Source organism: Ornithodoros turicata, chromosome 4 (assembly GCF_037126465.1).
Source record: "Ornithodoros turicata isolate Travis chromosome 4, ASM3712646v1, whole genome shotgun sequence".
NCBI lineage: Eukaryota > Metazoa > Arthropoda > Arachnida > Ixodida > Argasidae > Ornithodoros > Ornithodoros turicata.
In genome coordinates this window covers 83,550,763-83,574,107 of record NC_088204.1, presented here as the reverse complement: position 1 = coordinate 83,574,107, position 23,345 = coordinate 83,550,763, and the positions used below count along the sequence as shown (strand labels likewise).

At 46.0% G+C, this 23,345-nt stretch overlaps 2 protein-coding genes across 5 annotated transcripts in view; one reads left to right on the top strand and one right to left on the bottom strand.

Moving 5' to 3' along the window:
* LOC135392213 (uncharacterized) overlaps positions 1-12,902 on the bottom strand; it is a 107,223-nt gene extending 94,321 nt beyond the window's left edge. The window contains exons 1-10 of one of the 2 annotated variants that reach the window (XM_064622930.1): positions 12,877-12,902; positions 12,409-12,476; positions 12,307-12,327; positions 12,057-12,247; positions 11,690-11,769; positions 11,537-11,633; positions 11,321-11,481; positions 11,212-11,264; positions 9,905-9,971; positions 9,689-9,850 (exon numbers count right to left, since the gene is read on the bottom strand). In XM_064622930.1, coding sequence (XP_064479000.1) covers positions 9,689-9,850; positions 9,905-9,971; positions 11,212-11,264; positions 11,321-11,481; positions 11,537-11,633; positions 11,690-11,769; positions 12,057-12,228 — 792 coding nt within the window. In that variant the 5' untranslated portion in view covers positions 12,229-12,247; positions 12,307-12,327; positions 12,409-12,476; positions 12,877-12,902. Of the gene's footprint in view, positions 1-9,688; positions 9,851-9,904; positions 9,972-11,211; positions 11,265-11,320; positions 11,482-11,536; positions 11,634-11,689; positions 11,770-12,056; positions 12,248-12,306; positions 12,328-12,408; positions 12,477-12,547; positions 12,856-12,876 lie in introns of those variants that run through there. The other variant, XM_064622929.1, reaches the window with a different exon arrangement.
* An 836-nt stretch (positions 12,903-13,738) lies between these two features.
* Positions 13,739-17,331, top strand: LOC135392216 (DNA polymerase subunit gamma-2, mitochondrial-like). 3 transcript variants are annotated; one of them, XM_064622935.1, is made up of 8 exons: positions 13,749-14,544; positions 14,599-14,699; positions 14,763-14,904; positions 14,961-15,069; positions 15,119-15,331; positions 15,382-15,548; positions 15,603-15,699; positions 17,228-17,331. In XM_064622935.1, exons 1-8 carry the CDS (start codon positions 14,423-14,425, stop codon positions 17,282-17,284), a joined length of 1,008 nt encoding a protein of 335 aa, XP_064479005.1. In that variant the 5' UTR covers positions 13,749-14,422; the 3' UTR covers positions 17,285-17,331. The 3 variants fall into 3 exon arrangements, with proteins under 3 accessions (XP_064479006.1, XP_064479003.1, XP_064479005.1); XM_064622933.1 differs by having other exon boundaries at positions 13,743-14,544; positions 14,599-14,904; XM_064622936.1 differs by lacking the exon at positions 17,228-17,331 and having other exon boundaries at positions 13,739-14,544; positions 14,599-14,904; positions 15,382-15,552; positions 15,603-15,692.
* The last annotated feature ends 6,014 nt before the right edge of the window (positions 17,332-23,345 follow it).

Here is a 23,345-nt window from a genome sequence, read left to right as displayed (position 1 = left end):
TATTTTACAAGGGGCCGAGATCAGTATGAAAACGCCAGAGGTTATCCCGGGCCAAACGGTGCGTTACGTCGGCGTTACGACTGCGACAAAGCGGAAGGAGTGTTGTTGTGCCACCCTGGTAGCACACCATGTTGCCAGAACATTCAGACATGGGACTGAGCAGTGAAAGTTCTATTGTACAAGGGGCCGAGATCAGTATGGAGACGCCAGAGGTTATCCCGGGCCAAAAGGTGCGTTACGTCGGCGTTACGACTGCGACAAAGCGGAAGGAGTGTTGTTGTGCCACCCTGGTAGCACACCATGTTGCCAGAACATTTAGACATGGGACTGAGCAGTGAAAGTTCTATTGTACAAGGGGCCGAGATCAGTATGGAGACGCCAGAGGTTATCCCGGGCCAAAAGGTGCGTTACGTCGGCGTTACGACTGCGACAAAGCGGAAGGAGTGTTGTTGTGCCACCCTGGTAGCACACCATGTTGCCAGAACATGTAGACATGGGACTGAGCAGTGAAAGCTCTATTTTACAAGGGGCCGAGATCAGTATGAAAACGCCAGAGGTTATCCCGGGCCAAACGGTGCGTTACGTCGGCGTTACGACTGCGACAAAGCGGAAGGAGTGTTGTTGTGCCACCCTGGTAGCACACCATGTTGCCAGAACATTCAGACATGGGACTGAGCAGTGAAAGCTCTATTGTACAAGGGGACGAGATCAGTATGGAGATGCCAGAGGTTATCCCGGGCCAAACGGTGCGTTACGTCGGCGTTACGACTGCGACAAAGCGGAAGGAGTGTTGTTGTGCCACCCTGGTAGCACACCATGTTGCCAGAACATTTAGACATGGGACTGAGCAGTGAAAGTTCTATTGTACAAGGGGCCGAGATCAGTATGGAGACGCCAGAGGTTATCCCGGGCCAAAAGGTGCGTTACGTCGGCGTTACGACTGCGACAAAGCGGAAGGAGTGTTGTTGTGCCACCCTGGTAGCACACCATGTTGCCAGAACATTTAGACATGGGACTGAGCAGTGAAAGTTCTATTGTACAAGGGGCCGAGATCAGTATGGAGACGCCAGAGGTTATCCCGGGCCAAAAGGTGCGTTACGTCGGCGTTACGACTGCGACAAAGCGGAAGGAGTGTTGTTGTGCCACCCTGGTAGCACACCATGTTGCCAGAACATTTAGACATGGGACTGAGCAGTGAAAGTTCTATTGTACAAGGGGCCGAGATCAGTATGGAGACGCCAGAGGTTATCCCGGGCCAAAAGGTGCGTTACGTCGGCGTTACGACTGCGACAAAGCGGAAGGAGTGTTGTTGTGCCACCCTGGTAGCACACCATGTTGCCAGAACATTTAGACATGGGACTGAGCAGTGAAAGTTCTATTGTACAAGGGGCCGAGATCAGTATGGAGACGCCAGAGGTTATCCCGGGCCAAAAGGTGCGTTACGTCGGCGTTACGACTGCGACAAAGCGGAAGAAGTGTTGTTGTGCCACCCTGGTAGCACACCATGTTGCCAGAACATGTAGACATGGGACTGAGCAGTGAAAGCTCTATTTTACAAGGGGCCGAGATCAGTATGAAAACGCCAGAGGTTATCCCGGACCAAACGGTGCGTTACGTCGGCGTTACGACTGCGACAAAGCGGAAGGAGTGTTGTTGTGCCACCCTGGTAGCACACCATGTTGCCAGAACATTTAGACATGGGACTGAGCAGTGAAAGTTCTATTGTACAAGGGGCCGAGATCAGTATGGAGACGCCAGAGGTTATCCCGGGCCAAAAGGTGCGTTACGTCGGCGTTACGACTGCGACAAAGCGGAAGGAGTGTTGTTGTGCCACCCTGGTAGCACACCATGTTGCCAGAACATTTAGACATGGGACTGAGCAGTGAAAGTTCTATTGTACATGGGACTGAGCAGTGAAAGTTCTATTGTACAAGGGATCGAGATCAGTATGGAGACGCCAGAGGTTATCCCGGGCCAAAAGGTGCGTTACGTCGGCGTTACGACTGCGACAAAGCGGAAGGAGTGTTGTTGTGCCACCCTGGTAGCACACCATGTTGCCAGAACATTTAGACATGGGACTGAGCAGTGAAAGCTCTATTGTACAAGGGGCCGAGATCAGTATGGAGACGCCAGAGGTTATCCCGGGCCAAAAGGTGCGTTACGTCGGCGTTACGACTGCGACAAAGCGGAAGGAGTGTTGTTGTGCCACCCTGGTAGCACACCATGTTGCCAGAACATTTAGACATGGGACTGAGCAGTGAAAGTTCTATTGTACAAGGGGCCGAGATCAGTATGGAGACGCCAGAGGTTATCCCGGGCCAAAAGGTGCGTTACGTCGGCGTTACGACTGCGACAAAGCGGAAGGAGTGTTGTTGTGCCACCCTGGTAGCACACCATGTTGCCAGAACATTTAGACATGGGACTGAGCAGTGAAAGCTCTATTGTACAAGGGGCCGAGATCAGTATGGAGACGCCAGAGGTTATCCCGGGCCAAAAGGTGCGTTACGTCGGCGTTACGACTGCGACAAAGCGGAAGGAGTGTTGTTGTGCCACCCTGGTAGCACACCATGTTGCCAGAACATTTAGACATGGGACTGAGCAGTGAAAGTTCTATTGTACAAGGGGCCGAGATCAGTATGGAGACGCCAGAGGTTATCCCGGGCCAAAAGGTGCGTTACGTCGGCGTTACGACTGCGACAAAGCGGAAGGAGTGTTGTTGTGCCACCCTGGTAGCACACCATGTTGCCAGAACATTTAGACATGGGACTGAGCAGTGAAAGTTCTATTGTACAAGGGGCCGAGATCAGTATGGAGACGCCAGAGGTTATCCCGGGCCAAAAGGTGCGTTACGTCGGCGTTACGACTGCGACAAAGCGGAAGGAGTGTTGTTGTGCCACCCTGGTAGCACACCATGTTGCCAGAACATTTAGACATGGGACTGAGCAGTGAAAGTTCTATTGTACATGGGACTGAGCAGTGAAAGTTCTATTGTACAAGGGATCGAGATCAGTATGGAGACGCCAGAGGTTATCCCGGGCCAAAAGGTGCGTTACGTCGGCGTTACGACTGCGACAAAGCGGAAGGAGTGTTGTTGTGCCACCCTGGTAGCACACCATGTTGCCAGAACATTTAGACATGGGACTGAGCAGTGAAAGTTCTATTGTACAAGGGGCCGAGATCAGTATGGAGACGCCAGAGGTTATCCCGGGCCAAAAGGTGCGTTACGTCGGCGTTACGACTGCGACAAAGCGGAAGGAGTGTTGTTGTGCCACCCTGGTAGCACACCATGTTGCCAGAACATTTAGACATGGGACTGAGCAGTCAAAGTTCTATTGTACAAGGGGCCGAGATCAGTATGGAGACGCCAGAGGTTATCCCGGGCCAAAAGGTGCGTTACGTTGGCGTTACGACTGCGACAAAGCGAAAGGAGTGTTGTTGTGCCACCCTGGTAGCACACCATGTTGCCAGAACATTTAGACATGGGACTGAGCAGTGAAAGTTCTATTGTATAGGGGGCCGAGATCAGTATGGAGACGCCAGAGGTTATCCCGGGCCAAAAGGTGCGTTACGTTGGCGTTACGACTGCGACAAAGCGAAAGGAGTGTTGTTGTGCCACCCTGGTAGCACACCATGTTGCCAGAACATTTAGACATGGGACTGAGCAGTGAAAGTTCTATTGTACAAGGGGCCGAGATCAGTATGGAGACGCCAGAGGTTATCCCGGGCCAAAAGGTGCGTTACGTCGGCGTTACGACTGCGACAAAGCGAAAGGAGTGTTGTTGTGCCACCCTGGTAGCACACCATGTTGCCAGAACATTTAGACATGGGACTGAGCAGTGAAAGTTCTATTGTACAAGGGGCCGAGATCAGTATGGAGACGCCAGAGGTTATCCCGGTCCAAAAGGTGCGTTACGTCGGCGTTACGACTGCGACAAAGCGAAAGGAGTGTTGTTGTGCCACCCTGGTAGCACACCATGTTGCCAGAACATTTAGACATGGGACTGAGCAGTGAAAGGTCTATTGTACAAGGGGCCGAGATCAGTATGGAGACGCCAGAGGTTATCCCGGGCCAAAAGGTGCGTTACGTCGGCGTTACGACTGCGACAAAGCGGAAGGAGTGTTGTTGTGCCACCCTGGTAGCACACCATGTTGCCAGAACATTTAGACATGGGACTGAGCAGTGAAAGTTCTATTGTACAAGGGGCCGAGATCAGTATGGAGACGCCAGAGGTTATCCCGGGCCAAAAGGTGCGTTACGTCGGCGTTACGACTGCGACAAAGCGAAAGGAGTGTTGTTGTGCCACCCTGGTAGCACACCATGTTGCCAGAACATTTAGACATGGGACTGAGCAGTGAAAGTTCTATTGTACAAGGGGCCGAGATCAGTATGGAGACGCCAGAGGTTATCCCGGGCCAAAAGGTGCGTTACGTTGGCGTTACGACTGCGACAAAGCGAAAGGAGTGTTGTTGTGCCACCCTGGTAGCACACCATGTTGCCAGAACATTTAGACATGGGACTGAGCAGTGAAAGTTCTATTGTACAAGGGGCCGAGATCAGTATGGAGACGCCAGAGGTTATCCCGGTCCAAAAGGTGCGTTACGTCGGCGTTACGACTGCGACAAAGCGGAAGGAGTGTTGTTGTGCCACCCTGGTAGCACACCATGTTGCCAGAACATTTAGACATGGGACTGAGCAGTGAAAGTTCTATTGTACAAGGGGCCGAGATCAGTATAGAGACGCCAGAGATTATCCCGGGCCAAAAGGTGCGTTACGTCGGCGTTACGACTGCGACAAAGCGGAAGGAGTGTTGTTGTGCCACCCTGGTAGCACACCATGTTGCCAGAACATTTAGACATGGGACTGAGCAGTCAAAGTTCTATTGTACAAGGGGCCGAGATCAGTATGGAGACGCCAGAGGTTATCCCGGGCCAAAAGGTGCGTTACGTCGGCGTTACGACTGCGACAAAGCGAAAGGAGTGTTGTTGTGCCACCCTGGTAGCACACCATGTTGCCAGAACATTTAGACATGGGACTGAGCAGTGAAAGGTCTATTGTACAAGGGGCCGAGATCAGTATGGAGACGCCAGAGGTTATCCCGGGCCAAAAGGTGCATTACGTTGGCGTTACGACTGCGACAAAGCGAAAGGAGTGTTGTTGTGCCACCCTGGTAGCACACCATGTTGCCAGAACATTTAGACATGGGACTGAGCAGTGAAAGTTCTATTGTACAAGGGGCCGAGATCAGTATGGAGACGCCAGAGGTTATCCCGGTCCAAAAGGTGCGTTACGTCGGCGTTACGACTGCGACAAAGCGAAAGGAGTGTTGTTGTGCCACCCTGGTAGCACACCATGTTGCCAGAACATTTAGACATGGGACTGAGCAGTGAAAGTTCTATTGTACAAGGGGCCGAGATCAGTATGGAGACGCCAGAGGTTATCCCGGTCCAAAAGGTGCGTTACGTCGGCGTTACGACTGCGACAAAGCGAAAGGAGTGTTGTTGTGCCACCCTGGTAGCACACCATGTTGCCAGAACATTTAGACATGGGACTGAGCAGTGAAAGTTCTATTGTACAAGGGGCCGAGATCAGTATGGAGACGCCAGAGGTTATCCCGGTCCAAAAGGTGCGTTACGTCGGCGTTACGACTGCGACAAAGCGAAAGGAGTGTTGTTGTGCCACCCTGGTAGCACACCATGTTGCCAGAACATTTAGACATGGGACTGAGCAGTGAAAGGTCTATTGTACAAGGGGCCGAGATCAGTATGGAGACGCCAGAGGTTATCCCGGGCCAAAAGGTGCGTTACGTCGGCGTTACGACTGCGACAAAGCGGAAGGAGTGTTGTTGTGCCACCCTGGTAGCACACCATGTTGCCAGAACATTTAGACATGGGACTGAGCAGTGAAAGGTCTATTGTACAAGGGGCCGAGATCAGTATGGAGACGCCAGAGGTTATCCCGGGCCAAAAGGTGCGTTACGTCGGCGTTACGACTGCGACAAAGCGAAAGGAGTGTTGTTGTGCCACCCTGGTAGCACACCATGTTGCCAGAACATTTAGACATGGGACTGAGCAGTGAAAGGTCTATTGTACAAGGGGCCGAGATCAGTATGGAGACGCCAGAGGTTATCCCGGGCCAAAAGGTGCGTTACGTTGGCGTTACGACTGCGACAAAGCGAAAGGAGTGTTGTTGTGCCACCCTGGTAGCACACCATGTTGCCAGAACATTTAGACATGGGACTGAGCAGTGAAAGTTCTATTGTACAAGGGGCCGAGATCAGTATGGAGACGCCAGAGGTTATCCCGGTCCAAAAGGTGCGTTACGTCGGCGTTACGACTGCGACAAAGCGAAAGGAGTGTTGTTGTGCCACCCTGGTAGCACACCATGTTGCCAGAACATTGTCATTCCATGGCTAATGTCCATATTCTGACAACATTGCTGGAAAATGTTCTTGCAACGACGCTAGAACATGACAACTGCAACATTCCACATAAAGGCACTGTTGTGGCGACATTTATGTAATATGAGCAAGGTGTTGAGGGGTGTATTTGTGCGCTATTTACCTGTAACGTGGGAAGCCAGATGCAAACTGTTGAAAATGCAAACTGCTGGGGCATGTTCATTAATGTCTACATGAACCCTCGTTAATATGACCACCGCCGCAGATTTTGGTCATAAAGCGAATTGTTATATTAACGAGAAACGCACCCTCCGCGGACCGGACACACCGCTACACACAACAAAAGCTGACATAATTACGATTTATTTTCTGAAAAATCTGTTTGCAATGACTACGTCAAACAATTTTCAGTCATTAATTTGTCTAAATGGACAATAGCTCCACCAATTACGGACACGTTATCGACCTTTATCTGCTAAAAAAATAACGAGGCAACCTGTAGGGCTTCGCTTGCCTGCTTCGAGTAACGCGGCTTTTCATTCAGACTTCCAAATCAGACCTGTTCCGCTTCATTCCGACCATCCTTACGTGAAAACAGCAGCACAGTGTAACCAGGTCCCCACCTTTTTAAGCACTTGTTAACTCTTAACACTTTATTTACTTTATTTTCTCGGATAACGTGGGGGCAAAAATATCAGTTTATAAAATTAGATTGGAAGCATTACATACATGATATCTTGATTTCCCCGATGACAAAGACAAAAGTCCGTCACCTGTGATCATTTTACACCCAGTGAAAGATCTTTCAGCGCCCATAGAGCTTATAGGAAGTTTATAGGAAGGAGGTTACTATACATGTCTATGGAAGTTACAGGGCACCCTTTTTGTTACTGGGCGCATTATTTAAGAGTATTTAAAGGACATCAAATCAAAATCCCCCTCAGCCACCACAAAACTGCACACGGGAGGGACACCACACCTTCCTCAGGCGGAGTATGCACAATAAACTTAAGCTAACATTATCTATTGCTAAACTACTGTAGCAGCCGACAGCCGAAAACAGACTTCCTTCACGACCCACACATCTTCACAGACACACGCAGACCACTGACGTGAACCCCCGACGCTGTAAATTTCTTGGAATTCGCGGGGTTGTCTGGCATGCGTGGTCTGGATCCCAGACGCACTGTAACCTGACACTCTGTTTGTGCGTCCCGAGGGGGCAGTCTGGACTGGGGTTCCGAAACATGGCTCATAATGTAAAGAAGTTGTCTTTCTCCCGGGACTCCAAATTTAATCTTACAACTGGTGACCCTCTACACTTGGCAACACTACAATCTGTCTGTGCTGGTCCTGCAGCATGGGCAGTTTCGTAAAGCAGGCTTCACCCCATGCAAGTGAAGCCCACTTTCGGGAAGTGTCGTTTGTTTCGATGAATGGTCGGATATTCGGAAATCCGAATTTTGGGTATTTAATTCACGAATGAAATACTTCGAGTGACTGATATATGATTCGAGTTCGCTCACTCGAATATCCGCACACCCTTAAAAATAAGGGATTCCGTGCTAAACAAAGGATTCCACTATATTTTGCGGGATTGTCAAAAACTCTGGGCCTTAGTTATAGTACCACGTTATAAACAATGTCCCATGGGCCACACATTGGGAGTTAGTTGTGGTTGCAGAATTCCAGGCAGAAAAAAAAAAGTATTTATTGTATTAAATGTACGTATTTGATGGTAGGGAACTGACCCGCGTAAAATTGATGAGTAACTTAGTTAGCTATTTTAGCCAAAAGCTGTAACTGGACGCGAACCCCAGAGGACGGCCTTCCATGTTTATAGCCCTCTCCTTAATTCCAAGAAAAGAACGTCAAGTGGGCTTCACCTAACTCTCAGATGTAATGAGGCGAAGCCCAAGTGCAGAATGGCAATAGCGATACCTCGCTTCGGTACTATTCAAAAAATATTCAAAAGTTTCGAATACGGCAAATAGGTTGCGAAGAGCATTCTAAGAGTATCGATACTGCACTTTGGAATATTTGCGCAGCTCTACTTTTCTAGACATCGGGGTCCGCAAGCTTTTTTTGTGACACAGAATAATGGCAAGAGCATAGTGAAAGGACATAATTTTCTGTCCCTTAAGTTCCCGAACTGTTTCGCGACACCCCCTTGAATGTGTCACGACCCACCTGGGAGTCGCAAGCCACAGTTTGGGAGACACTGACTTATAAGATTAAAACATTTGCGTTACCAGAAATATCGAGTGCCTATGTTGAGATGTACAGCTTGGGACAAAAGTTTACGGAACACGGCATTGGCGTATTTCTTCATGGGAGCGGCCCCCTGCTACATATCAAGAAGATATCAAATAAGAAACGGCTATTTTGTCCATCTCTCAATGAGTGCGTCCACCTCGGTTTTCTGCTAGGGTGTCGCTCAAATGGAGAAATGTGACAACCCCGTGTTCCGTAAACTTTTGTTCCAAGCTGTACTGAACAAAAAGTGCAGTTCTTCTCTCGCAGTATGTGTTTGATCCTCTTTTGAGTTCTCCGCAGTACTCTACCACGACTTTCGAGTAACACGAAAAACATTCGTCCCTGAACTATCCCAGCATCTTCTTTCGTGAACTTGGCATCAAGAAGCATTTTTTCCCTCCACTTTCACCATTTCTATATGGGACAATACCACTAGACCCCAACGAAAAACAGATACACAGAACCGTAGCAACAGGGGGTGCAAGAGGGGAAGCCACCCTGACAGGTTTGTTGGACAGTATGAAGTAGGAATTAAGATAATTTGAATTTGCAGATTGCATCTGATGGCAGTGAGGGGCTTCAGATGCAAACTTGCCTCGGGTGCGATGGCTCTGCAGTCTGTGTGTGTCATGTCCCGGAAGAAGTAACATTAGTGAAATTTGCAAAAATTTTGCAAAAAAGTTTGTTCAAATTTTGTGAAAAAAGTAACATTAGTGAAATTTGCAAAAATTGTTTTTTAAACATGGGGTCGGACTTTTTCGCGTTAAATGCCTTTACCGGGTTCAGAGGGGGAAACTTGGGGTGTGTTTGGGTGCTACTGATAGATCCAGGCGTTTCCATTTAGGAAGTCGCCAGCAGTTTAACTCCAGGTACATGTTGCTCAAACATACGTCACAAGACACAACATGTTGTAACATGAGATGGCATACTTATTGTTGCACTCAAACAATATTTACATCAGGTTATGGAACTAAATAGTGCACAACCCGATATGAACATTATTAGAATTGAGGGAGGGTTTAACCCACTCATACCTTTGCTCTTGCAAATCGCCAGGAGCCTTCAAATTTCTCTATCCATTCACCACCTGTTCCAAACTGTACGCTTTCGGGATAAGCTGTCAATTGTTTCCCAAATGGCTGTTTCAAGAAGTGAAAGTGGGACACCTGATGGACCTTTTGTTGGTCTGAAATCACCTAAGGGAAGACAAATATGCAACACAGGGACACATTTCAGTAGCCACCAATCACCATTTTCTTCTTTTTGTCAACCAAATCCAAGAGTGCCCTCGCAGTTGCCAAAACAAGTTGTTGACACCTGCAAGTATTTCAGAAATGTTTAGTTCAACAAGAGCGTCGACTAACACCTTACATCAACAAATGTGGCAAGAAGCATTACTATGTGGTTGCCACATTATAAAAACGTTTGTAAGAGATTTAATTGAGCAAATAACGGGCTTTCATATTCTTCATCAACTACCATTGGGGCTCAATACAAAAACCAGGTTCTGTGCAGTCATTTATCGGGGCTTGGCTTATCCAGGCAAAAAATGTAGTGACAGATTTCCAGGAATGGCAGGAAAAAAACTGCCTTCACTTATCAGGACAGTTCAATGGATGGACCTCGAGGCAGGGGTTGTTGTAGCCACAGCATTTGTGTGACCTACACATCTTTAAAGTAGCGCAGAAGCCATTTTTAACACACTGTTTTCTTCATATAAAACAGTTAAGTAGGCCAGTAAGATGCACCATGCCAAGTAATTTCCACCACAGAGTCATAATTATCGCAGAAATTGAATTTAAAGTACGCCGCAAAAAGCGACCGTGCACAACGCCGGTGAAGAGCAGTAACAGCCTGTGATCAGCCTGCGCTGATTGGTCCAGAGAAGAGACTGTTGTGGGTTTTGAAAAAGCATTCTTCCTTCTATCACCCAATTTCAGATATTGCCCTCCGTCGCCCAAGTTGTGCGCTTTTCTTCTTCTCTCTGACTCACGGAAACTAAATCCCAACACGGCACTCTCTGGTGGGCCATCCATGCAATTTCTGAAATAGTCTATTCTCCGGGAGAACAGGCAAAACTGGTTTACTGCGGCAAAGGGACAAGGATCTGGCCCAGCGAACCACAAAAGAGTTCCCCCAGTAAAGTCATCTCGTTATATCCGGAGTGGTGAGTTAAGCGAGTTTTTTTTCAGGGAAACAAATTGAGCACGTCAAAACCTTTCGCACTATCCGGCAAAATGACGCACACACTTTCATCAGACATCTTAATCTGAAAATTCTTTGGATGTACTCCTTTAAGACACCCTAGAAAATTTTCCCCTTTCCCATCGTACCTGTGACCAGTTGAATGGTTTGATGCCGTAAGGAAAGGTTATTCTAAAGCGTTCCCTTTTCGGCAGAAGCGTTCAAGACCAACAATTAACGTAACAAGCAAAGCTGCAATGTGCAGAGAAAATGGCATTCTTTGGTAGTAGTTTACAGGAGCTGAATGGATGCAGTTCTTTATGTCCTCTGAAACTGATTCATCAATCATGGGGATGACAAGACGGGGACTCACCAAACAATGCACAAATGATCGGTAGAAACCCAAACTGCAGGCACGGCAGTCGTCTGCGTTAGATTGTACAAAATTATCACTACTGGCGAGAGAAGCAAATTCAACTTACTGTGGTTGACAGGGCAGAGTGTGGTAAATTGGTCAAATCTGTCCTCACCAGAAAGTCACGGTCACCGCCAGCGATGGAAACAATTGGGACTCGGTGATTTCTGGACCACATTTCTCGTAATTTTTCGTAGAATTTCGCCATGTGCCAATCGAGAAGAGCAACTAAAGATGTTTAAAACATTACTAAAAAAAAGAGATTATCCAGACAATCAAGTACCTGCACTGCGATGAGGAGTTGCATACGTCACAATCAGAGAGACGCTGTCAGGATTAAAGTCTGGAAGGGTGAACAGAGCTCTTGCGACCACACCACCCTGAAATAGTTTCATCGTCACTAGCCTTTTTATAAGAGTGAGTTGGGCATACTAACCATCGAATGGGCCAGTAATACCAGGCTTGTGTTTGACCCGTATAATTTGAGCACTGTCTTGATGCATTCATGAAGAAAAGCTGCGAAAGAAAGTCTTTAAAATGAAGCTTAAGCATGGATCCCACTCAATTTTGGTAAAAAACTTGCAGAGAATTTTACCAGGGATGTAAAAACACAGTTTATGGCCAGGACTCCAATATTATGCAATAATATTTACAGGTTTAACACCCCAGAATACAAGCAGGCTGCATGATTCATTCACAAATGTGATTCAAGATCATAGAATAGAAAGCAATTTGGTTAAACATTGCAGTGGGATAGAAAGTGTGGATCAAGCCATTGCAGCCCCAGGAAAAGATGGCATTACCCGTCTCGTCTTGAAGAACTTGACCATAGAGACCTGACAGTTCCTCATGGAAATCGACAGAGAAGACGTCAAAGTGATGATCCAGTCGGCTGCTTTTCCGCATAAGTACGGAACCGATTGATCTCACTTGCCGGTAACTTCCGGCGTTGCCGGGAACGAATAGCACTGGCATCCCTCTCAGCGTACCATTGCTGAAAAAAATATTTTCCTCAGCACAGTACGCCAAACAATTATTAAAGCTTATACAAACCGTAAGCTCTGTGCGTACGACCTGCAAAAAGGAAGACAGAAGAGTGGTTTTCACTTAAACGGTGGAATACCCCCGGTTGTATAGCCTCATTTCAATACGTACCCTTCGCCATAAACAATTAGTTGATACTTCGGAAACCTTTCGTGGACGGATGCATCCAGAGAAATTGGCTGAAAAAATGAACTTGTCTTAATATTACATCGCATGGGGCATGCAGTGGTTCGGAACAAACAAAACTCACGATGAACTCTGGCACTTGAAACATCCACGTCATTTCGCATGCATTTTCCTCAAAGTTTGTTAATACATCGACTAGACCGAACAGTACAGCTACTAAACTCCACAGCCCTAATATTGACTTGAATGTCAGTTCCATAGTGCTCGTGAGCAACGGTGCCATGCCACCACATGCCTGCCCACTTGTTAGGCAGAATCGGCCTTTCGCCCCTTCGCGCTGCCGAGTAGGGTTGGTGGATTTGGTAGAGTAGAGTGTGGGAAATCACACATATTCAACATTTATCCAATTCAACAACATTGGACACGCTCCAATCCCAGGTCCCCCAAACTCACCTCGGAAAAGCGTGCAACGAAGAAGGCCGCCACTAGATACCCCACTGTTGCCGTTCCGGATCACTTCAGCGCGCTAAGTTTAGCGGCAAAATGTTTTTGTTGTTTCTGCGAATGAATCTAGTCTTTATATGTCCAGATAAAACGCGTATAACAACTTTCTCTGTCGTGTTTCACTTTTTGGTCCCGTTTTTAAACGTGTTGAGCGATCGGAAGGATCTAGTGCACGGCTGCGTGCATCACATAGCGTACCTGTCGTACCAGGCGCCGCAGGCGCTGCAGTCGTCCATTTCTCCTTCGGTGACTTGGCCTGGCTTGGATTGTGCTTCAACTGGATCTTTAGCGCGCTACAATCCACGCAAGCCAACGTCTGGTAACAATGGGGTATCTAAGGGCGGCCTCCGGCATTGCACGCATCGGGATAGGAACAAATACATGGGAAAATGGCGACCTTGGGGGACCTGTCCAATCCACTCCAATCTAGCTAACAACCCGACCGGAAAAAGGTGGATGGATGGATGTCTAACGACCTTCCCTTTGTATCGAGCGGTGTAATAGAGCGATAGAGCTACAATTTAGTTAATTCATAACATGGAGGGAGGAAACCATGGAGGAAACATAGGAGCAGTCGTTCCAGTTTCCTTTTTTTTTTCCCATTGGAACGGCGTGGAAGTCACGTGAGTGTCTTCCGAAGAATGTGCGACGCACGTCCAATGCACGACCTACTAAATTATAGCGCCGTATTTGGAAGCTAGCGGTGGCGCTACTCATCGGCCAGGCTATTGCATTGCTTTGTACTTCAGTTGCTTCACTCCTTCAGTATTTTTGTACAAGCGGTAGATTATAGGTAGATGTCCCACGAGAGCTATGAGAGACGCTTCTTTCTCAAGTCGATTATCATCGTTATTCTACACGTTTTTATAGGAGCTGTTGCTGTTGTCTGCTACGGTCGCTACGTCGTACGCCCGCTTCTGTGCGTTCAAAATTCAAATTTCCATTGTCCAGCCATGACGTAGATCTCGGATGGATGGATGGATGGATGGATAGTGGCTGTTCCCTTTGTCTTGTATCTTTGTCTTGCAAATGAGTTTGAGCCTTCGTGTTTGTGTTTGTTTACGTGTTCTTGCCCATCGCTCAGCTCAGGCTTGCATATCATGGAATTTATCTTGCAAATGTCTTGCATCGGGCGGTAGCATACGCCACCTAGCGGATCGTGCGGACGAGCCGGAGCGACCGGAAGCGCCAACAGCAGCGACATTCCTGGAACCGACCCACCTACAAACCTACAAACCGCTTCAACCTTCATCACTTCATCACCTTCATAGACTCTGTTTCTGTTTTTTTTTTTTTTTCCTTTTTCTTTTGCCTGTGGTGCCCTCACGTCACCTGCCCTAACTCAAAAGGGATTAGGCAAGCCTAAACCTAAACCGGGCTCCTCATAGGTGTTATCGTGTTATTTTCGTTGTCGCCCTCCTCCTGTACTAAGGTACCGAAGCAGCTTCCGAGAAGGTTCTTACGGGAAACCAAATAAATACAGGAGAAGGATGTTATGGCTAAGATCTTTGATAGGATTTTGCCGTTGCTGTCAAAGTATGGCTATGTAATTTCACAGAAAAATGTCTTGTGCGGCCCGTGTGGTCGTCTTCTATTAGACAACATCCAAGATGAATGGTTAGCTCTTGGAATTACATTACGACGACGACTATGACCGTTTTAATTATGCAGGAACAAAAGCTTTCTGCTGTCCCCAGAAGTATTTCCTTTCCAACACAACGGAATTTCCAACATGGACAACCTGGTTAAAGTAACGGAAGAAAATCTAGAAGGTGGGGCTCATCTTTGGGATGTGTTTCTAGCAGCGAGAGAGATACAGGTTCCCAATTGCGTAGTTGTGCAAGATATGAGTGCAGCAGTGAAACACATGATCGACACAACGTCACCATTTGGCTTCATAAGTTGGGCACAGCACCGGTCGAGCACACCAGGAACAAAATCTTGCGATGCAGAATCTCAACTATTTGCATCTCTAGCGTACGTGAGACACGTCCACCTGTCATTGGACGAAACCATACCTGTTTTCATTCCAGGTACCCAATGTACTGGACTAGTCTGCAATTTGCATACTGCGTACCATCCTCCAAACTCTTGTACTGGTTCAACGATTGGCAAAGGCGACGTCTTCTTTGGTGGAAAAGGGTAGGATCCGCGACGCCCTCATCTTGGAAAACCATTTCCGTGTTTGCAGCTTTCCAGCAAGCCCTCTGCTTTCTCCGTGACCAAGGCTGACCAAGCCAGTATCTCCATCCAGTATGAGTTTCCATGGGGCAACAATGCCGTAGAGCACATTAGAACATTTGAATGGAGAGGGTCACAAAGTTGGATTGTCTGCAACACTAGCATCAACATAGGAGCTGCACTCTTCCTGTGGGATGCCCTCCGCAGTGACAACGGCAGGCTGGTGAGAAAGGCTGTAGTTTCGAACATTTTGATGCAGGTGCTTATGTGCAGGTGCTGGCATTCCATCCCAAGTTGACCCCATACAAAGCAACAGTGACTACAACATCAGCATCGCTGCGGCCATTGGCCCAACTTGTGAATATTGAACTTCGTAAGGGCAGGGTGATGACATACGTAAATCCTTTTCCCGATTTCCCATTGGATGTGCAGATAACTCAGTAAGTCAACCATGAGTCATTGTGACATGCATTGTGAGATGTCATCAATTTCAGGTTTGACGAAATGGGCATCTACTATACTATCATTCTGAATGAGACAACGCACAAGACGGGAGTTGCGTGTATTCGTCACAGGGACACTGCCATCAAGGTATTTGTGGTTTTTACAGGAATTACTAATTGAATTATTCCTCTCGAATTACCTTGGTGTGGGCATGACCACACTAGGGACACTCGCAATTTTCTCCTGCAAGCTTCAATGCTCTTGCTTTCACTAACCACTCATGTCCTAAACTACGAGACTTGACGCACAACACTCAGAGTCATCATTGCGAATAATATCCTACTTTGGCAGCATTTTGAAACGTGTGTGTTGCAAAGAAAGCCCTTCGGCCAAACTGTTTGGAAAATGACGAGTGCTTTTACAAAGCCAGTTGGTGGCAGCAAAATATATAATGGACTCCAGAGAGCATTTTCTTTACGCTTGTGGTGGTAACTATTGAAGGGAGCACCCGATGAATAAAGTGTAGGATTTGAGCTTTTTTTTTCACGGGTAGTCAGAATAAGAGCTCTACGAGGCCCGTGGGAATTAATCTGCATTAAAGCAGCTCTTTGTTCGTTTCTATAATTTCACTGAGCGTACAGTGTGGTACCCAGGACAAATAGCTGCTAAAAGTAATTTCACAAGATCCTCGGCAGTGGCAACAGCACAATCAACATGGTATAGACCAGGGCCTCAAATGCAAATCAAGTCGCATTGACCCACGTCATGGAGGGCCACACAGAAAAGCAATAATGGTAATTGCAAAAAAAGAACAACTAATATAGCGTAAAATAAACATATATACACGCACAAAAAAAAGTGGTGTGGTTGTAGTGGAGCCAATCAGTATGTGCGGACGTGCGGAAGACAGTACAATGTACAGAATCCATTATTGAAAGGCTCCATTCCAAATCGAGTACCGAAAATATGGAAAACAATTTGAGAAAAATGCACGTAGCTCTTCCCAAACGGTTATATGACAATGCCAGCCAGAAAAATATTTTGGGAGAGATTCTATGGGATTCTGAGGGATTCTATTTCACCCTCTCCCAAATGGAAGGTACGATTACAGCCGAAACCCCTCTAGCAGCACCATTGATAACACTGAAACAGCTCAACAGTTAGCGGACATTATTGATTATGGATGGCTTTTATGACGTGCAATTTAATATGACTCGCAATGCTTAAATTGTCTCAATGGGATTTCTCTACTTTTTTAGTGTGTCACTGCTTAAATGAATGTGAGAATTAAGATGATAATAGTTACCAGGTTGCTGCGTGAGGTTCACAAGAGGTGGTCGTAAGCGTAAGTTTTGCCTAACCGGGACAACACTAGGCTGAGCAAAGGTATAAAACAATGCGCCAAAAATATGTTTCATTAATGTTTTGAGCTTCATTCTGTTGGTTGTCCCACAAAATTGGTCATGTTTGGGACCCCTGGCATAGACAAACAGATAAAGAGAAACATGTACCGTAACAGCAGCAACTCGAGGCTAGAAACAACAGGACCTTCCTGCTCTAGTGAAAGGTGTTTCCCAAGTAGCTGGTTTTATTCGCAGTTGGCATTAAAGGCCATATATTAATGACAAACACTTTGAAAACAACATTAATAAATAAAAGGTTTTTCTTTTTTCAGGAACAAGTTCACGTAACAGATGTCGGAAAAAAGCTCTCCCTATATCTTCCATCGTAACCAACTTTCTGCCCTGTATTGACTAATAAAGAGCAACGTGATTCACATTAATGTGCCATTTGGCTGTATCTGATATTGACGGTGGCTGAGTTAAAAATGACTAGGAATGTTCTGGGTGGCTGGATAGGTTTCTGCACAGCATTGGATGTAATCAGGTTTTGAGGTAAGGATGGCCTTGGAGTAAGTAGTCTGACAACATTATGAGCTGATGGCAATAAAATGTTTGCAGCATCGTGCCATCAACGAGCTTGGCATCTGAGGTCGTGTTTAAAAGTGGTGAGTAATACAACCGAGAGGACTTTGCTTGAATTTGGAGTGACTGTGAGTTGACAGTGGATCATGGCACATATGTTGAAGGTGTGCCAATGAGTTCTCACGTAGCTTGTATGGGATAAACCATAGTGAGTGAGATGTGGATTTGCGAGTGTCGCAAAACGACATCTAGGAGTTGTTACACTGTCGTCCCTGACCACAATCGTCTATATTACCGAGTACCAAGGAGATAACAAAAACAATGGTGAAGGTTGAAAAAATTGCAAAAATTAGTACCTGGTGGCCAGGGTGTCGAACCGCAAAAAATACAGCTTCGGTTCGGGTTCGCGTTGCTTTGATTTCGTTCCGGTTTGGCTACGCAAAAATCACCGGTTCGCAGCCCTGAACCAGTTTGCGAATCGGTTCAACGCTTCCATTTTATATCTCTCGTAAAGATGCTTTTATCAGGAAATGCGTGGTTAGTGGCTGTTGCGGTTCCAGGGTCCGAGCGGTCTAGTGCTGGAGGTAGTCAGGCAGGGGTCCGTCTTCAACAACAACAGAGGTTTATTTACATGTTCAGTATCTCAAGAACAGACAAACAAGCCATCATGGCCGCGCTCTTTTAAAGCAAATTCACAGGGTGAGAGAGTCACGTGTTAACCTTGTCCAACCAATCCGCTGACCGATCACAGTCCGGTCACTCCAGACGTCTCGAGGTCGCCAGACGCACCTGTTTGAGATCACATGATGAGTGGCAGTCTGGGAGATGAATAGGGAGCTTATCCCTAGGTGACCTTCTTAGGTGCCCGAAGGGAACAACGAGGAAGCCTGAGTCCATTCACTGCCATCACTGTTGGCTGCTAATCACAACCCAGACGGTTGGCCTTGGTGTCCTCTTTTGGAGTAGGTGTCGCGCAGCTGTTGTCTTTGTCTCAGGCGACGATCACATTGACTGGGCCAGTCGCAACATGGCATACTGCGACGTTTTTAGTGGTCAGGTACTCCCTTTAGCGAGAGAAAGGAGAAATGGATCAACACTTATTGCGCGCTGAAGAAACAGTGTAATCCTGCTACATTCTGTTCCTCAAATCTCCTTTTTCACACACACTGTGGCAGCAAGATACACTTAAAGGAAGCCTAATAAGATTGACATGGTTACATAGTACTGAAGCATGTCGAAAATAAGCCTGCCAGCCTGGGTGTATATCGAAACTACCCATTCGCGTTTGTACCCGTCGCCCTTCTACCCATTCTCCAAACTTGCGTCGCCCAGTGCAAAACAACCCCTACCGGTTTTTCTCAAAACTACCCATTCGGTTTTACACCCGTCGCCACTCTGCCTACTCTCAAAACTCCTCTCCCCTTGCACTTGGCGCAAAACTACCCAAAACGAGTCTTTTGTCGCGATGGTGTCGACACCGTGTTAGCGTGTTTGTTTACAAAGCAGATTCAATTTCAGCTGAAAACAAATGATCAACTCCCAAGATTCCCTCCAAGACATATACAACGCTCAGTGACATTACACATTGGTAGGGGGAGGACTGGGAATTCCAGCTATGAGAATGACACGCGCCTTTATTCTGCCAAAAATGTATTTTGCTTTTCTTCTTTATTTCAGCTGTTTCCCATACATGAGAGTATTCCAGCCAAGCCAAAATGTCCCACATTGTTCGCCAATCCCGCCAGAGTATGTCATGCCCTCCCCCCACCCACGGAAAAAGGAAAACTTTCCGCCTAAGTTCAAGTAGCACGATAAAGATTGGTCTGAGGCTGTTGTGAAAGTGAGAGTGCGTAGGGGACGATCGTCGTCTTCCTGCAACGTCAAGCACTGACCACCCCCATGCACCTAAACTTGCCGTGATGCTTGAACGTTGCAAAATACCCTACTGGAAATAAATGTTATCCGACTGAAAAATGCACAGTCACGCGCAGGAAAATACCAACTGTGACCTTGGACACACCACGACAACACGACTTGGACAGACATAGAAAACCCGTGAATTTGAGTATATCTTATATGAAGCAATCGAGCATTTCCATTGTTTAGAGACCATGAGATTGGGAGCTCCGGAATTTAAACTCGCCATGAGTTCATGAACTTGATCTAACAGGGGGCGAAAATGTTTAGTACAAACAAAAAGGACGCAAAAGGGAATAGTCAACAGTACGCGTGTCAACTTTCTATACAATGGAAAAAAGAAAGAAGTCTGTCCACGGAGACTGTTCTCCTGAAATAGGGCTCTGTGCAATGAGGTCATACGAGAAGGGCGTTTTGAGTTCCTTTTGAGCAAGGTCATTTGAAGAAGGGAGAATTGAGAACGGGTAGTTACTAGTTTATCCACAACACAAAGGCAGTGTCTTGCGACACCATTTGCACTACCAATAAGCAGAACTGCATTTACTTTTGAAAGCACGACCAATGAAACACGTACGCTCATGTTTCTGGCTTCGTCTCTGAAAAGTAGACACGCGTGGGGCACGGCGCTCACAAGGACAACTAGTCTTATGCTGACTTCTTTTATGTCCCAACCGTTTTGTTTCGAACCGGTTACCGCTATTATTTTTTACGGTTCTGCTCCTGTTCGGGTTCAACACTGTCACGAAAATTTTGGTTCGGTTCGACACCCTGCTGGTGGCACATGGATATAAGTTGAGCAAAATGCAACACGTAGAGCTTGCTGCTCATTACCAAAGAATTGAGAGTCATTTGTAGTCCTGCTTGAGCCATAGCAGACGTGACACAGCTCATCTTACCTTGACAACTGCTTTACAACCCCATAGTGAGAACGTCAATCACTTGTGTTCAGAACAGTCATGACAGAATCTTCCAGGCCTTTCATGTCCACAAATAACCCCTCTTATAGTTCTTGTGGATAGCTGTGAAGGCATAGCTCCCTTTGTGCAACGGAACATTCTACTTTAAAAACTTATCCCATAGAACGTGGGGAGAGACCTATTTGAGGTCTATACCACTACCATACGTAACAACAAGACGAAAATACATGTACCTCACTGGACCATCCATTGTCCGAAAAGCGAGTTTCCATATTAACCAGACGAAAATGCTTTAAAAAAGTTTTGGTCCTCACAAAAATGGTCTATATTAATGACTGTAAGTGGTTAATTTTGCTGTCTTAATAACTTGCAAATTTGGATGGAGGCACATTTGGGGAATATTTCGGGTTGTTAATTTTGCGTACGTTGATCCTGGATCGCAGAGTTCTTAGGGGTGTCACTTACTTAGCGCAACTCAAATTTTGCAGGGAAAATTGCATTCGTGGAAATTACTACGTATACAGTATGTGCTGACCTGGCAAATTTCCGTGGTGGGAATGAACCGCAGTTCTCTCATCTAGGAGGCAGACAAGCATTGCCCTGCATTGTTACCTCCCATCAAGACGCTGCATTAGTTTATCTGACAAGTATGTTGGAACATACTTGTAGTAGAGTAGCGCGAAAAAACACGGACACCGAACAGAACAAACTAGCGCTTTCTTCCAAGACTTTTCAAAGAGGTACATAAGCACATTAGGCGACACAGAACCCACAAAAACCTGCTTTCATTTTGTACATTTCTCTCACAAGTTGACTCTAGAAAACGTTCTCCATTGCACGCATTACCAACATCTCAGTATCAGCTCACCCTCTCACTGTGTCAAAATTTCTTGGTCAACTTTTTGGACACTGGAGGACTTGGGTCCTCACTATCAGACATTTCATTTGGTTACCGCCAGCAATGGGCAATGGAGCCCCACAATTGTCACTAAAATAAAGTTATTTTATAATAAAAACAACTTGTTGCATAAGTTACAAGATTTTTTTTTGCGCAGAGTCTGGGCTTCTTCAGGTATGGATGGCTGAGGAATGCTTATATAAAGAGCAAAAAAGATGTTACCCTGAGAGAGAGCCATCTCTTCGTAGTCAGCTTATCGGGGCTCCTATTAACACGGTTTGTCTGCTGTAGGAAGTCTTGGAGTTTTGGAATGCAAAGTTGTACAGTGGGCCGCTGTAGACGTTGAGACTATGGGTGGGGTGTAAGACAGTGGAATTTTGTCATCAGGAATGACTCCTTTTTTTGTTTGTTGTTTTCCATAAAGTTTGATTCTAAGATAACAATTTTTCAATGGGTCGTAAAATCATGTTTAGGCCGGTTGAAATGTGAAGCAACTGGAGTGAGCTGTTGGGGAACGATATCTCCTTCATGTCCATAAAAACTCTCGCACTCGGAATTTGATGTCTCTCTGCTGTACTGTACGTTACATTTGGTGCATAGAATTGTGTAACAAACATTATGTGAATTGAAATTACCGTATTTTCCGGTGTATAACGCGCACTCCTAAAAACGGGCCAAATTTGAAAAATGTTGGATGTATAACGCGCACCTAAATGGTGCTACAAGCTTCTGTACTGTCACCAGTATACACAATAAACCAAAGCGGTGTATCATATATGAATATGCGTATGCTATATTTGAAGCACATTTAGTCCAATCCGTTAAACTCCGGCGTTGCTGTTATAGTATACTTGAGTCTCCTAGCTCTCTGCTTTCTGTTTAGTGTCCTTAACCAGCATCATTAACCTATTATGAACTCCCTTTTGTCCCTAAGAGATATGGGAGAAAGCCACAGCACGCTCTGGAAGAGATTTGTACGGCACCGACCTGAAAAGGAACTCCGCAGGAAAATATTTCCGTGTACAACGCGCAGGACCTCTTCCGAACACTTTTTTTAGTGTATAACGCGTGCATTATACACCGGAAAATATGGTAAGGTGGTGTCTGTCCCCAATTAAGCCGATAGCTGACAATCAAACATCTTTCACACACAAGTCAACCGGCTTGGATGGTATAACTGCAACTATCAAAAAGAAATATTGATGTTATTTCATATTACATTGCACATATCATAAATGCATCATTTAGTACTGGAATTTTTCCAATGGCTCTAAAAACCTCCAAAGTCATTGGAAAAAAGGGGACAAGCAATCTCCAGACAGCATTATTGCCTGTTCTATCCAAGGTTTTTGAGAAAATCCTACTATACCGGTTAGAACATTTTTTCATTGCTAACTCTCTCCTGACACCAGCACAACGTGGCTTTGTCAAAAAAAAATCAACTCAATCAGCGTTACTTGATACAACAAAACACATTAAGCAAAACATTGAATGGAAATTGATCACAATGGGTATTTTCATTGGCCTCACAAAGGCCTTTGATCTCATCAACCATAAACTGCTACTAGACAAGTTACCGATTATGGAATAAGAGGATTACCACTAGAACTAATCAGAAGCGATCTTGCGAATAGGTGTCAGCAGTTTACCTCTAATTCTCTGAGTAACACATTGGGAGCTCCACAGGAATCAATATTAGGCCCTTTCTTCTTTTTAGTCTGTATCAATAATTTGCCCATTCAACTCACGTGTAAAACTATCTTGTACGCAGATGATACTACTTTCTGGATCCACTATTAAGGAGGTATACCATGTTGCAAATAACGTCATGCATCAAATGTCGTCATGGTTGACACAAAATAAGTTAATAGTGAACTTTAGTAAAACAACATACATAATATTTCAACCAAAGAACAAAAGGCTGAGCTGTGATAATGTCAGCTTACATTTCTTTGACACAGTCATAACGCAGGTTAATCACACAAAGATGAGCACCTCTCCTGGCATTACCATTTATCCCGTTATCGGTACAGGCTACGAGATATATTACCAATCAAATCACTCTTGATCATCTACAACTCATTCATTCAATCCCGCCTCGATTACTGCAGCGTCATATATACATATAAAACATCC